A 15304-nucleotide genomic window follows, 5' to 3' on the forward strand; every position below is an offset into this window, starting at 1 on the left:
GTTATCACAGGCCTGGCACATAGGAGCCCTCTGTGAAAGTCAGCGTGGCTATTATCAGTAATGACTGCCCTGCCTCCCTTGCTGGGAGAGAAAATTACGTACTCGGTGTTAGAAGTCTCTTAAAAGCAAAAAGTACTATGCAAAAGCTGTGATGCTATCAATTACTATTATTAATAATAGGCTCATAATTACTTTTGCCACAGTATTAAGTGAAAGCTGCTTTGGGTGGGTGATGACTGGGAAAATGGGAACTATTATTAATGGAGCTGCCAGCTCTTGTTACTAGATCCATTGACATAATATTTCTCTCTGGGAATCCTTTGACAAATCAGCTGAATTTCCTATTCCCTTGCCCTAAGCACTGTAAATCTGATCCACATGCCCCAGTGTTGTTTCTGGGGATTAATGATGGGGAGAAGAGGAAGAGCGAGGCCTGCGCTGGGACCTGTAGGTGCCGAGGAACCCGCCTAAATGTGGGGGTAGGAGTGCGGGTGGGAGGGTTGTCTTTTGTTTTACTCATTTTAATGCTCAGAGCCAGCTCTTCCTAATGTGTTGGGTCCTCAGCTGTCAAGGAGAGGTTCCACTTTGGGAAACAGGGCTGGGGGCAGGGGGAATCCAGTCATGCCCTCCTCCTCCTCCCACTGGAAACAGAGCTTTGAGGAAGTGCTTTGATGCCCTGCTTTGGGAGTCAGCACCCAGATGTGATGGGAGGGGCCTCTGCCATCCTGGAGGGTCAAAAGGAGATTCAAGGGAGGGCAGGTCTCAGCCACACGGCAGGGCAGGGAGGGTGGGTCGGGGAAGGGCAGGCTCGGAGGGCAGGGCTGACCGGCAGCTGCACCTGCAGAGTGGTCAGAGAACGCTGCCAGGATCTGGGCAGAGGAAGCCGGCCACTTGCCCCGTAAGAGTCACACCAGGCCCAGCACGGGGCTTGCATAGGTGAGATGAGTGGTGGCAACACTGTAGCAGCATTGTCACTTGCACGAGCCACCAAACCGGAATAGCCGTAGGTGAGCTTGGTGATGTGTTCATTGGACCTGGGCTCACAGAGGGGTGAAGTGTGTACATTCTAGAGCCAGTCAGACCTGGATTTGGATGCTGGCTCGGCCACTTAGTAGAGCAAGTAATTCAAACTCTCTAAACGTTAGTTCCCCGATATCTAACATGGAGACAGCAATGCCTATGTTGCTGAGAGAACAAATGAGACAGTGTAAGTAGAGCCTGCACTCCCAGCACAGAGTGAAAGTAATAGCATTAGCATCCGAAGAGCACGTACCCTGAGCCGTGCACTGGTCCTCGCGTTCACATCCAGCAACTCGGTGACTCCTGGCGGCCACATCGTGAGCCAGGTAACTTCGTTATCTCTAGTTAACACAGGAGGAGTCTGAAGCACAGAGAAGTGGAGTAGCTTGCTCAAGATCATACTGCTTGCTGTGACAAAGCCAGAATCAGGAACCCGCAGGTTCCAGCTCCCGGCTCTGTCTTACCCTCTCTGCTGCGGGTCCTGGGACTGTTGTCATCCTTGTGACGTTCCTGTGTTCAGGATGGGGAATGCTAACCCCGATTTGGCCACATCCCAGGGGCTCTCCCGTTTTCTCAAGGAATTTTAGGAGATTTTCTCCAAAGTGACTGATTAAATTCCTGTGGGTGTTTTTCTTTAAAAAAAGAAAGTTCAAGAGGGTTGGACAGAGATGCCTTAATCAAAGAACCAGCAGTTACCAAAAACTGGGAATCTCTTGCCAACATGCTCTTAAGAACCAACATGTCATTGTAAGTCAGTCTGATTTTGCTTTTCTGGTGCTTTCTAAGAAGCCACACAGTGAGCTGGAGAAATTTACAGGCTGTCACCCTCTGGGATTGATTCTGACAGCTCTGCTCCTCTGTTGCTGAAGTGCTAATGAAAAACACTAATTGGCCTTGGCCAGTAGCTGGGCTGCGGCTCCTTCCTGGAGTGGTGAAGGCAGCATCTCTTTCTCTGTGGCTCCTCCTTGTCCCGTTCTTGGCTCAAAGAAGGAAAGAGGAGAGCATGAGGAAGTGACAGGACTCAGAAGGAGGTACTGCCCTTTAGGTGGGCAGGACGGACGTTTGCCTCTGACATCCCATCCCCTGAGCTCCACAAAGACAAAGCCAGTTCTCTTTGTCACCCCGGAATCCAGAAGGCACAATGCATGGGCTGAGTGAGAGGCCCGGTACATAGTCAGTGAGTGAGGAAGGGAGAGGTGAATGCGTTCTTACATGGCCCACAGCCTCTGGAGGCCAGCTCCTCGTGCTGCTCCAAGAAAGGATGGTCTCCACTTGGTTAAAGCCACATCTATAGGTGGGCCATGCCTCATTCTGGCTCCTGTAGCACCGTCCACAGTAAAAAATCAGCTGTCCTGAGTGGAACCTTGAGACTTGCCTACCGACCCCACTCGACCAGATGAGGAGCAGGGCTGTGGCCTGCAGACCTTTGCTGCCTCCTCTGCTGACCTGTCCACCTTGTTTCCTCACAGGTGTCCTCTCCCTCCCCGCGTACTTCAGTCCTTACAACGGCGGGTCCCTGGGCCACGATGAGTGCGCCGACGCCTACGCGCAGCTGGAGCTCCGGACCCTGGAGCAGTCCCTCCTGGCCACGTGCGTGGGGAGCATCTCGGAGCTGAGTAAGTGGGGCACCCGTGCTTCATGCCTTCTCTGAAAGCTCCAACCAGCCTTCAGGGCCAGAGGTTGCAAATGGGTGGCCCACAGGCATGTATGGTTTGGCCAGCAAGTGCACTTCATCATGTCCAAATCCAGATCTCTGGTTTCTCTAGAGAAATCAGATACTCTGGCACTGCTGCGCCCCATTCCTGCAGGACAGGGATCAGGGGAGCTGAGCAGCGGCTCAGGGGACACCACGCACTCCCTACATTGTCACATGCCTCAGTATCTATAGCTGGCCCATCTCATTCATTTATTTTACCTGCCTGGCACCAGAGACTCTGAATTTATAGCCAGTATTTGAAAGAAAGCACCTCCTGAAACCTCAACATAGAAAAAAGTGGTGCTTTTCTGGCCGAAGGAGGGTGTGGTCAGTGACCCTCAACCCTGCAGTGACCTGGGCACCTCCCAGAACCTCAGGGCTCTCTGGAATGCAGCAAGACACCCCTGGGTCTAAGTCATTACTGTTTGACAGCTGCTTCAAAAGAGAGTGTTAGGAGGCGAGAGGTACCTGCATCTCCCAGTCTCTCCCTCTCATCAGCCCAGTTATTTGAGAAATCAAACCGCTCACTCTTCCTCCTTAGTTCCCCCTCATGGTGTCATGAGACCACCCAGTGGCGGGCGGGGACACAGGCCAAGGGTCGTAGCACATGGTGTGGAAACAGATGGAGTTTCACTCTGCTGCAGCCTTTTCCGCTTGTGATTTCTTTGAGTTTTCTGGCCCCTGAATAGTGAATGGCAAATCTTTCTGTTTCTGCAGGACACAGCTTCCTCCCTTCCTCCCCCGAGTCCTCCTCCCCTTCCCAGGACAGGAAGTCAAAGTGCCTGGTTCAAAGTCGGATTGGGAGTAGGGCTGGAGAGAAAGCAGGACTTGGGGCCCTCTGTCTCTGGGGGGCCTTGCAGCATGGCCACCTGAGTCCCCTGCCCCTTAGAGACTCTTGGGTGTACGGCTTGATCTCCACTCCTGAATGCCTTCTGGACAGCGGGCTGTCTTGGGGCTGTTTGGTGAATTCTCCTGCCTTAGAGGGGAGGGGCACACTTAGCCCTCAGTCTACTGGAGAGCACCTTGGTTTTGTTTTGCATTTTGAACGTTAAGTGTTCACGGCACCCTGTGAAGCACCTTAATCACATGACCTCATTTACTCTGCAGGACAACTCAGTGAGGTTTGTCCTGATGACGGAACTGAAGCTTAGAGAAGAAAAGTCATTTCCCCAAGTCTGGCTGCTTGGACTATGGGCTTCCTAGACATAGCTAGCAGCCCAGCCTCCAGCATCTAAGGGCAGCTGAGGTCAAAGTTGGAACCTGATCCTTTGTCTTTTATCATAGAGGCCTCTGTGCCCGTTACAGTCCACAGTCAGACACAAGGGGAGCTTTTGAAACTTCCCTCAGGAGAAGGGCTTGACATCATTCTGTCCTTGCCATTCAGCCCAGGGACCAAGTCCTATCGGTTCTACCTTCTAAAATTATCCCAAGTTTTTGCTTGCCCCTTTCACCACCTCCACTGCTACTAACTCAGCCCAAACGAGGATATTTAAAACCCAAATTGGATTATGTCACTCATCTGCTCAGTATCCGCTCCATTACCCCCTTGGCTTCCCAACACTCGGTGAAACCCAAGATCCAATATATGATCTGGTTCATTGCCTACTACTCTTCTCTTGTTGACAGTGCTTCAGCCACCGTAGCCTCCTAGCCAAGATCCTCCCACCCCAGGGCCTTTGCACTAGCCGTTCCTCTGCTGGTGACCTTTTCCTCCAGATGCCCAAACATGTTAGTCCATTCTTCAAGTCTCTGCCCAAATGACACTTGCTAGACACCCCGCAGAGAAGGATTCTACCCTCGTTCCTCTGTCTTCTGTTATGGCTTTGGTTTATTCAAAGCACTAATCGACACTTGACATTTGTCATGTATTTACTTGTGAATAGATGGTCATCTCTCTCATATGGTTAGAACATCAGCTTCATGAGAACTGAGACTTTCTCTGTTGTGTCCCCTGCTGTGCTGTATTGCTAGTGATGAGAACAGTACCTGAGCTGTGTGTGTGTGAAGGAAATGAGTTCTCTCTACTGTTCAGTTTTTGCCTCCTAAAACCCACCTAGAACTGGTCCTCATCCTGGCCCAGGCACTCCTCAGGCCAAAGGGAAGACGCCTCCCCATAGCATCCTTCACAGACAACCCAACAGGCGGTGTCATGTGCCAAGTTGCTTGAGCTCCCTCACTCTGAAACCAGAGATTTTGCTAACTATTTTGAAGGAGGGAGGAGACGAAGGTGGAGGCAGATATTGCAATTTTTTTCTCCGAGACTAAAGAACTTAATGAGGCTAGTGATACTTGGCGCTGAGCTCCTCATACTTAGAAGTTTACCTCGAGTTTAACATGCACTCACTGCCTGCACCTCACCAAGACCAGCCTGCCAGGTAGGTTAAGAAGTTTCATTCTTGGATTAGGTCCAGCTGCACTGGGAGCTCGGGCACTTCCTCTGTCCCTCTCTACCCATGGGAGTGTAAGTGAGAGGGAATGAGAAATAAATAAGACACTTCTTTTTAAAGGGAGCCAGATGATGTAGGCCTTATTTTGAAGACTGTGCTGAATTCCAGGCTCTCCCCTCCTGGTTTTATTCTGTGGCTCCTACTGGGGCTTGGACAGACCCCAGAGGAAACCTGTAGCACGTCTGATCCAGGCTCTCATGATTAACAAGCAGGGAGGGCTTACTTTTCCATGCCTCGTGGGTGTTTCTGGGCTTCAGATTGAGGTCTCATTGAACGTCAGATCCATTGATTCTCACGTACAAGAACATTTCGGAAGAAGCTCTGAGTGCCCAGCTGGACCAAACGAAGAGCACGGCCCCATTAGGGCCACAGCTTCCCAAACTTGCTGTGTGATGGGTCAGGGACGGTATCCCCCAACCCTGTTGCAAACTGAAACTTTTATAAAATATAATAAAAAGGAATGTCTAGAAACATGAAATAAAGCACAGGTACGATGCAAGCCAATTTTTTAAGAAGTTACTAGATTCAACAGGCTCGGGAAGATTTTTCAGGCTCACTCTCAATTCTGAAATGAACTTGTGAACCAGTAACCAGCAGTTCGCAGACCACACGTCAAGTAGCAGTGACACAATGGTCAATGGCTGACAGCATGTGTTTGGGACACAGGGACCCGAGTTCAAGTCCTGGCTGGCTCACTTACTGCTTGTGCAACTGGACAGATCATTTAATTTCCGTGAGCCTGTGTCCTCGTCTATAAAATGGAAATGGCTCCCTTGTGGGGTGGTTGTAAAGGCTAGAGATTTTGTCTATCTTTTCATGTCTATCACGAAGCCTAGAAAATAGAAGGTGGCAGCAGGGAAACCACTCTGGGAGGACATCCAGGGCAAGCGGCTGTCTTTGGCTGTAACCAGGTAGATTTTAGATGCCTGATGGGAGTTGTCTGCAGGCATTTGTCCTTCTGGTCATTTAAAGAGACTGACAGCCCGCAGCTGGGCTTCAGAGAAGCATCCAGGAACTCCACCTCCAGTCACCATTCTGCTGCCTTCGTGGTTTCCTGAATCTTCTTTGTTCCTGGCTTCCCTTTTAGGGAACCCTTCAGAGGCACTTCTTTTCCTTCCTTGAGTTTCTTGCCTGCATTCTGGCTGGAAATGTGCTGCTAAGGGTTCTCCACCAACAACAAGGAAACAATCTTAGGCATAATTAATGCTAATGACTCTACCTTGTTGCGCTTTGGAAATGATATTTCAACAAGGTTTCTTTGATGCTATCGGGAACTCTTTGAATTCTCCTCCTTGTGGTCCCGAAGTCACGCCAATAGTTATGACATTTAGATCTGGAGAAACGGGAGCCAGGTTTCAATTTACTGCAGTCAACTCAGTTCTGGGAGGCGGCTTGGCCTGGGGGTTGGTGCCAGTTTCTACCACCCAGGAGCCTGAGGCCAGGGCTGGGATCTGGCATTTCAGGGCTGGACTCCGCCTGTCCTGGGAAATTCAGGGCAGTGCTTGACTGCAGGCAGAGGTCCTGGAAGGAAGAGCACCACCGGTGGCCTGTAGGATAGAGGACTAAAAACAATAGGACGGTAGTAACAATGGTGTTATATTTAACTTTTACCAAGTACTTACTCTGGGGCAAGCAGGATGTTTAGTGTTTTATGTTTATTATTTGAATCCTCAGAATTTTTAGGTTGGAAATGATTATTTCCATTTTACAGAATAGGAAACCAAGGCTTTGATAACTTCCGTGAGGCACACGGGTTGGAAGCAGCAGAGCCCTCATTTGAAACCAGGCAGCTCTGACTCTGGAATCTGTGCTCTTATCCATTTACCTGGTGATTCTCAAACCTGACTGGACATAAGATTCACTGAGGGAACTTTTACAAAATACAGATGCCTGGGTCCTGCTCCAGACCTGCATGGGAGCCAGGTGACAGGACCTCGCTGCCCCTGGCCCTCCTGGCCCTGGGGTTTGTCAGAAGGCCCCCAGGCAGCTGAGCTACAACTGCGAGATGAGCAGAGGCCGCTGTGTAGACAGGAGTGAGACCCAGGAGTGGGGGCATGGAGGGCTCTTTCCCAGTGGAGATCTCCAGTTCCAGGGCTGTCGCCGTCCCTGCTTGAAAGCTAGATGTCATCACTGTGGCTGTGATGGCAGAACTTGGCAGCCAGTAAGCTCAAGTCAGCCCCACTGGAAGTTGTATTTTAAAATGAAATGAATGCAAGGGGGAGGGTATAGCTCAAGTGGTAGAGCATATGCTTAGCATGCATGAGGTCCTGGGTTCAATCCCCAGTACCTCCATTAGAGAAAGAACTAATTAAACAAATAAACTTAATTATCTCCCACACCAAAAAAAAAATTAGAATGAAAGCATAAGGCTCCTTTTTTTTTTATTGAAATATAGTCAGTTTGTGATGTGTCAATTTCTGGTACACAGCCTGTTTCAGTCATACATATACATGCATATATATTTGTTTTCATGTTCTTTTTCATTATAGTTCACTATGAGATATTGAATATAGTTCCCTGGGCTATGCAGAAGAAACTTGTTGTATATCAATTTTATATATAGTGGTTGGTATCTGCATATCTCAAGCTCCCAATTAATCCCTTCCCGTTCTGTTTCCCCTCTGGTAACCATGTTTATTTTCTATGTCTGTGAGTCTGTTCCTGTTTTGTAAATAAGTTCATTTGTGTCTCATAAGGCTACCTTTTCATTCTCCACGTATTTGCTGAGTTCCTGCTGCACAGTAGAAGCCGTGCAGGGCTGGGGACGCAGTGGCACAGAGTATGAGACTCAGATGCTGTGTAAGGCAGGTTGACGGAATAAGTGAATGCTGAATGACAGGTCACTTGTCATATTAAAGCCTGCTCATTTCTCCCACCTTAGGGTCAGCCTTGTCCAGAGGCTTTCTCTGAAAGGGGCTATCTGTTAGGAATCGCCACAGAGAAAGGGAGCTGACCCACCATGGACGCCCCCCTGACTTCTCAGGCCTGAGAAGAACGGAAGGCGCCACTTTTCCTAGAACGAGGGGCCCGCAGGTGCCTGGGGCCGTTTCACCCATCCTTTCTCAGCATTGTGGCCTTGCACAATGATGGGATGTTTCCTGTCCCGGGCTGGTGGGCTATTGAAAAGACCTGACTTGGGCAGAAACAGCACAGGATATGGGGACCTGAGGACCCCATGGCCTAGATCACAGTTCACTTCATGGACGTTGGAATCACATCAGTCTGGATTCAAATCTAGACTCCACCATTTACTAAACCTCTGGGCACCACGGCATACCTGTGACCAGGGAAATGCATGGAGACAGTAAACGTTTGTGTACCGAATAAGCCTCAATTTCTTCATCTGTAAAATGGGGATAATACCTGGGCTCAGCATTGTAAAGATCAAATGAAATCCTACTTCTAGAAAACAGAACAGTCGGCACCCAGTAAGCATAGCGGGTGGTGGAGGGGGCGGTTCTTACTTGAGGCCATGCAGAGGAAGTTACCTTTTCTGCAGAAGAACATGGGCTTTGCCCCAGAAAGCACGGGGGAGAATCACCGTGCAGCCTGGTGCTGCTGGCGGAGGCTGGGAGAAGAGGCCTGGAGACTCCCATGGTCTGGGAGCTGGGGGAAGGCCCGGGGTGGTGGAGAGAGTGGGGATGTTGAAAAAGAAACCGCATTAACACAAGTTCTGGAGAAGCGGGCCCTGCCAAGTGTTTCATTCAGTTGTAAAGGCCAGACTTGAAGTGAAAGGGAATCTGAACTGCTATTGTGTGTCTAGGTGACAGCTTCCACCTCTGCCTGTTGCCTCTGGGTAAACAGTAATTACCACTTTGCTCAGGGAGCTGCTTCTCTTTAGCTGGCAAGTATCCTAATGTGGGCCTGAAACTCAGACTTTGTTTTCTCTTTTTCTCTCCCTCCTTTCTGCCCTTCCTGCCAGGTGACCTGGTCTCCCGAGCCATGCACCACATGCAGGGGCGCCACCCACTGTGTCCTGGCTCCAGCCCCGCCCGCCAGGCCCGCCAGCCGCCCCAGCCCATCACCTGGTCCCCTGACGCCCTCCACACGCTCTACTACTTCCTGCGGTGTCCCCAGATGGAATCCATGGAGAACCCCAACCTGGACCCCCCCAGGATGGCCCTGAACAATGAACGGTAGGGATCTGCCTTGGGCTGGTCACCTGGTGGGCCATGCTACCTAGTGTGTGTCAACTGACTGAGTGACTGACAAGGTGGAAAAAGAGCCCTCGCCCTGGCCTGTGTGCCTGGGAGGAGGCGGCCTGACCTGGGCGTGGACTGGGATCAGATGTATGAAGGCCTGGTCTTGGAGTGCAGCGGGATTTTTTCACCCTGGGCTGAATGGTGTGAGGTCACTGAGGCTCAGAAGGTGGGCTTTGGCCTCTGTCTCGGGGCTGCCAGCTCTAGCACTCACTACCTGGGCTCTCTGAGGTTCAGTTGCCTCTTTTATAAAATGAGGTATTCATTTTAGAATGAATGGTTGTAAGACTTAGAAAGGTGGTTGTAAGACTTGAGTGAGCTAGTGCCCTCAGAAAAAGCACTAAGGACAGTGGGTGGTAACTGGCCCTCCATCAGTGGTAGCTGTCACCTCTTTTGATGACAGCAGTGTCACTGTTAGCATTTTTGTTAGGGATCTCAGGCATATTTTGCCCTGTCCACTCATTTTACAGATGAGAACATCATGGCTCTGGCAGATTATTTGATCTCTAGCAGGTTAGTGGATGAATAGCTCCAGGATCTCAGGCCTGCTGGCCCCTAGTGTACTGCTCTCCACAGGGTCTCAGCCCTTTCCCAGCTGGGCAAAGGGCTGCTAAGAACAGATGTGCAGGTTGTACACTGCACAAGGGGACCCAGTGAGGGGCATGAGTAGGGGACATACATGAGGTCATGTCAGCTTGAGGACAGGATACCCATTCTAAATGGTCTACTCAGAGGGTCGTCACCTTTTAAAAGTTTTCTGTCCAGGAAAGATGCTTTTTTACATTTTGTCCAATATGTATGCTGATGTGAGCCTCAACTGGAGGCTACCGTATGGCCACCCAAGGCAGGGGCAGTCCATGGGCTCAATCAAGAGTGGTGTAATTAAAGGTCCAGGGGGTGGGAAAGACTTGCCTTTAGTTTAGGAAGCTCTGTCAACGAACATTACACCTCATAGCAGGGCCTAGGAGAGGGGCGGGGCCTAGGAGAGGGGCAGAGCCCAGGGGGTCTGTGCCCCATGGTGGAGGAAGGTGATCTGAGACCTTGATCCAGAGAGTGCCACCGCTATCCCTGCCCCATCCCCGGCTGCCCAGTGTCTTTGGTATGCACTGAGTCTCAGCAATTTTGTGGTCCTCATACCCGCTCCACAGCCAGGCCCCCCTCTTCAGGGCCTCCACAGTCACGAAAGACAAAGGTACAAAGGTAGATTCCCATACTAGCTCATTAAAAACAGCCATGAGGAAAACCCTGGCAATCCTGTGGACACATGACAAACACTGGGAGCGGGGGATGTAGTGGCTCAGGAGTCAGGTGGCCTGGGCACAAACAGCAGCTCTGGAATTCATGAACCTTGAGACCTCTGCAAGGTTTCAGACCTCCCTGGGCCTCAACTTCCTTGGCTGTTAACACAGGGCAGTAACAAAGCAGCTGTGTGACGTGCTGATTCAGTGATGATCGGCAAGAGTTTATTGATCATTTGCCATGTGCCAGGCACTGTGCTGAGCACTTTACATGTGGGTGCCCACTTACAGGAAATAGGTGCAGCTCCATTTTACAGATGGATAAGTGGAGGCACAGAGAGTCAGTAGCTTACCAAGGCCGCACTGGCTCTGCTCATAACCATTATACCATCCCATCTGTCGTTATGAGGGCAATGAAGCAGTGGTGGCCCAGTGCACACATGTAGTAGATCCCAGTAAACACTAGCACTGCTGCTAGTGGTGTCATTATTAGATCACTGTTGTCTTATTTCTCTGGGAGCTGGACAGTGAATGAGGGCAGAGGCAGGTCACCCTGGGCCTGACACAGAGCAACAGGGCAGCAGGTGCAGGCCTCAGGTTTCCTGAAGGAAGCACCCAGCAGGGAGGGGGAGCCAGAGCACAGGCCCTGCGCCCCAGCTGTTTCTGCTCTGGGGAGAAACTTTTGTGGTTACCAGAACCAGCTGAGGGGGAGAAGGGGCAAGGTAAACATCTGGAGGGAGGGGGGAGGGGAGGGGAAGCTTGCTTGTTGTTTGGTGAGGTCCCCAAAGGTGCTAGACTGGGTCTAAGGCCGGGTCACCCAGGCAAAGGTGGCTGGGAGAGGAGGACGAGGAGCCTTCCCTGGACCCGCTGCCCTGGGCTGGCGTGGCCCTCCGGCTGCGACGGTGGCTGCTGGCGGTGGCGCTGAGCAGGGAGGTGCTCTCCTGCGAGTGCTGTGCCCGGAATCCCTTGGATGTCTTTGTGGCTACCCTCTGGCTTTTCCCCCGGGAGGATTCCCAGCCCCTGATGCTCTGAAACAGCATCAGGGTTTCTGTAAGCCCCGAGCTGCTTGTCTATATGTGATCCTGATAGCTGAGCTTGAATGGTAACATAACACACGGGATGTGTTTAGATACCTCGTTATTTAAAAACCACACTGTCTTGGCACCACTTGGCGGCACCAAGAAATTGGTTGCAAAGGCATCTTTCCATGAATCATTTTAAATGAGTATTAGACACATGGGAAATTGGAACCACCACTAGGAAAACAGAATCCCCAAATTTCAGATTCGACTACTGAAAGGAGGACACCTAATATAACCAGGCCAGCAGACAGCCCGCTGGTGGCCGAGTTCCTGGCGGCTAAGTGGGTCCTGCTGAGCTTGGACTCACTCACCCTGGGGGCCCTGGAGAGCCCCCTGGCCTTTCACTGCAGGCTGGGCTGCGTGTCCGCGCAGTCACTGCCTCTCTGATACCCTCCAGAGCTCTGGGGAAGACCTTCTCTCCTGGGCACAGAGGAGCTGAAGTTGGCTAGGGCTCCAGAGTGACACAGGTTTGCTTTTGTGAGTCTGAGGATGTCTGTCTGTCGCTTTCCCTCTCCTCCACTACTTCATTCCCTTGAAGTTGCTCCCTCTGTCCCATGTCAGGAGCATGGGAGTCAGGTCCCCCAGCCAGAATTGGACAGAGCCTCTGGTTTCAGGTGTGATGGTGGGTGTATGGCCCGGAGGCCTTCTGCTTGGGGGTTTGATGGTTTGGGGATTTCTGGGTCCGTTGGGACTAAAGAACCTCTTTCCATGGCCTCGCACACATGGGTGGAGGAACTCAGTTTGGTGGCTTGGGTTTGGCCCATGGCACCACTGATGGCAGGGCCACCCAGTCTGCGCTCATAGATTTCTGCTTTGAAGAAAGTACCTTTCTTCCTTCTGGTTGGAGGCTGTGTGTGATCACAAACGTGCTGACAAAGGGCAGGCAGGCCATGCGTTGCTCCCTCTGTGTGAAGCTCATCCCGGGGTCCCTGCTAAGTCACGTGCTGCCTTTGCACTGGTTACCAGGCCCTCAGCATCTCTCCACAAGGACCTTTCTCCCCAGAGCCTCCTGCTCTGGGTTTGGGAGGAAGGAGGGGGTTGTAGACAGGAGCTCCAGGTGGCATGGGGGCACTGTGCAAGGTACAAGAAGGCCCTCTGACGTTCCTCCATCTGCTGCCACAGAGAGCCGGGCCGCCCCAGAGAAAAGAGCACAGGCTTCAGAGCAGAGACCTGGTCTCAGATCAGCATCTCATACTGGCCCCTCGGGCTCCTCATCTGTGAAATGGGGCTGAGTGACCCCCTCAGGGAGGACAAAGTAAGATACTTGTAAAAGGAGCCAGCTCTTCCTTTTAAAGGGCAGTTCTACCTCCTTCTGTTTCTTTTGTGCCCCACGACGAATCAACAAGGTGGGTGCTAGCATCGCCTACATTTTACAGATGATGGCACGAGGCCGGGGGCGGGGGGAGCGGGAGCACATCTAGCTGCTGAGTTTCTGGGCAGGGATTCGACTCAGGTCTCCCTGACCTGGAAGCCGTCGCCCTTCATCGTGCCAGCCTACAGCTTTTCCACCTGGCAGCTAAGACCCAGTCCTAAAGCTCTAAGACAGTCTGGGTGGATCCTGGCCCTTGGGGCCACCCCGTCCGGGGCCATTCCAGCCCCACCTGCCTCTCCTCTCCCAGGATGCCTCCTTGCCACCCTGGGAGAGCCTCGCAGCTGGAACCGCCCTGCATCCTCCCCAGATCCCTTTCTTGCTGGCAGCTTGCATCACTGGCACCAGTGAAGCACAAGGCAGGGTCTGAGACACAGGATTAGTCACAGCTGCTGCCCTGCGGGGCATGTCATCACCCGGGACCCAACTTAGAAAGTGAAAGGACTTGCTGTGAGAGACCAGCGTTACCCAGGGAGATGGGGGGAGCCTCCTTCCTGCAAAAAGTCTGGAGGAGAACGGTCAGGCATCTGGCTTGCTAGTCGTGCCTGGAGGCAGAGGGATGGGTAGCTGGAAGAGCATCCTGGGCAGAGGACGTCGTCGTCCTGGGAATGAGGAGTTGGGGGAGGTGGGAAGAAAGGCTGTGCAGACATGCAAGAGCAGAGGGAGGTCCGCCAGCTTGCCAGCAAGCTGCTGGAAGACAGCATCATGAAGCAGAGCACGTGGAGGGAGGCAGATACAGCTGGAGATGCAAAGGAGCCGAGGTGGACAGGGCGTGATCCGATTTTCTGCTTCAGAACCTCGGGCGAGGCGGGGCTCAGGCTCACCAGGCAGTGTTCCCAAGCCCAGCAGCAGCAGAGAAGCCAGACCCTTGAGGAATATCTGGGAATGTTGGGAACGAAGGGGGGCCCCTTGTCCACAAACCAGTCCATTTGCTTAAGCTTCAAGCCCTGGCTTCTTGCTTCCCTTTCCTCAGCCCCGCACGGTGCACCTTCGTGGAGGGCCACACACTCCGTGGACCTGGGGCCTGCTGGTGTGCAGAACGTTAGGCCAGGAGGGGTGTCTGATCTGGGATGGAGCCTAGAAACATCTGCTGTCTTGTGCTTAGCCAGCAGAGCCCAGTCTGAGGGGGAGCCTGCTATTCCAAGATGCACGTTTGAGATCTAACTTATCACTCTCTGATTTTAAAACCTTCAATCTGTCACTCAGTCTGTCCAGAGCCCAGGTTCTGCGGACAACTAACATTTAGACTTCCTGGCCACCCGTAGGGGTATGAGTGCTCAATGCGTTAACATAGTGCTTTTAGAATGGTACTGGGACACAGTCAATGCTCAGTGTTCGCTGCCATGATGGTTAGCATCTGGCTGAGACCAGGTGGCAGGATGAAATGTGGGACCTGTGGGGAGAGAAAGGAGCAGTGTGAGAACGCTGAGACACAGTCTGCAGGGATGCCGGAGGGAGCTGGGACCTCGTGGGCCAGAACAAGGGGAGGGCTGAGTTTGTGGCCTAGACTGTCCTGCCCTGGCTGTCCAGCTTGGTGGTCTCTGTGACTGGCTGGTTTTTATTGGCCCTCTCCCGACCCATCCCCTCGCAGGGCCTGGGCCACTCTGAGAGTGAGGGAGCTCCAGGAAGCCCTGCCCACACTGCTCCCTTGATGCCGTGAAGAGAGGTGCGCCTAGTAAGATCCCCTCCATGCTGTCTGGTGCGTTGGTCCTGCACCCTGAGGCAGGTTCGGGAGGGACAAAGGGCCCGGAGTGAGTGCTGGTTTGACACTAGTCTTAATCCCCAGTTCCTGTGGAGCCGTTTTCACTCAGGCTCGGGTCTGCTCCGAGCTCAAAGCTCTTGTCCAGGTGAGATCCTGGCGGAAGGTGCTGTGTGTCCAGCTCAGCCCTTGGCTGCCCTGATCCGTGTCACGCTGGCCACGAGGGCTTCTGCAAGTGTGTGAACAGAACTCAGAAAACCTGGAGTTAGCAAAGGTGCTAACCTTACGGTCCCCCCAACCCCACCCCACTCCACCTGAAGTCCGTACCACGGCCTCGGGTCATCCTGCAGGGATCATCTCTGCTACCTTCTAGCAGCGTGACTGGGCAGCCCAAATTTCTAGGCCTCAGTTTCCTCATCAGCAAAATGGTGAAGATGATAAGATGGTTACTCAGGTTAAATGAGAGCGTCCAGCGAAGCACTCAGCTCAGTGCCTGGCACATAAAAGTACTTGTAAGTGGTGACCGCCACCCACTCCTCGTCACTGTAATGGTC

At 52.3% G+C, this 15304-nt stretch overlaps 1 protein-coding gene across 2 annotated transcripts in view; it reads left to right on the top strand.

Moving 5' to 3' along the window:
• The window catches only part of ABTB2 (ankyrin repeat and BTB domain containing 2), a 172504-nt gene that overhangs the window by 125510 nt on the left and 31690 nt on the right, over positions 1-15304 (top strand). For both annotated transcript variants that reach the window (XM_064492459.1, XM_011000573.3), the window contains exons 2-3: positions 2490-2636; positions 9086-9299. In XM_064492459.1, the coding sequence (XP_064348529.1) occupies positions 2490-2636; positions 9086-9299 (361 nt within the window). The remainder of the gene's footprint in view (positions 1-2489; positions 2637-9085; positions 9300-15304) is intronic.

This window comes from Camelus dromedarius, chromosome 12, assembly GCF_036321535.1.
Source record: "Camelus dromedarius isolate mCamDro1 chromosome 12, mCamDro1.pat, whole genome shotgun sequence".
NCBI classification, from domain to species: Eukaryota; Metazoa; Chordata; class Mammalia; order Artiodactyla; family Camelidae; genus Camelus; species Camelus dromedarius.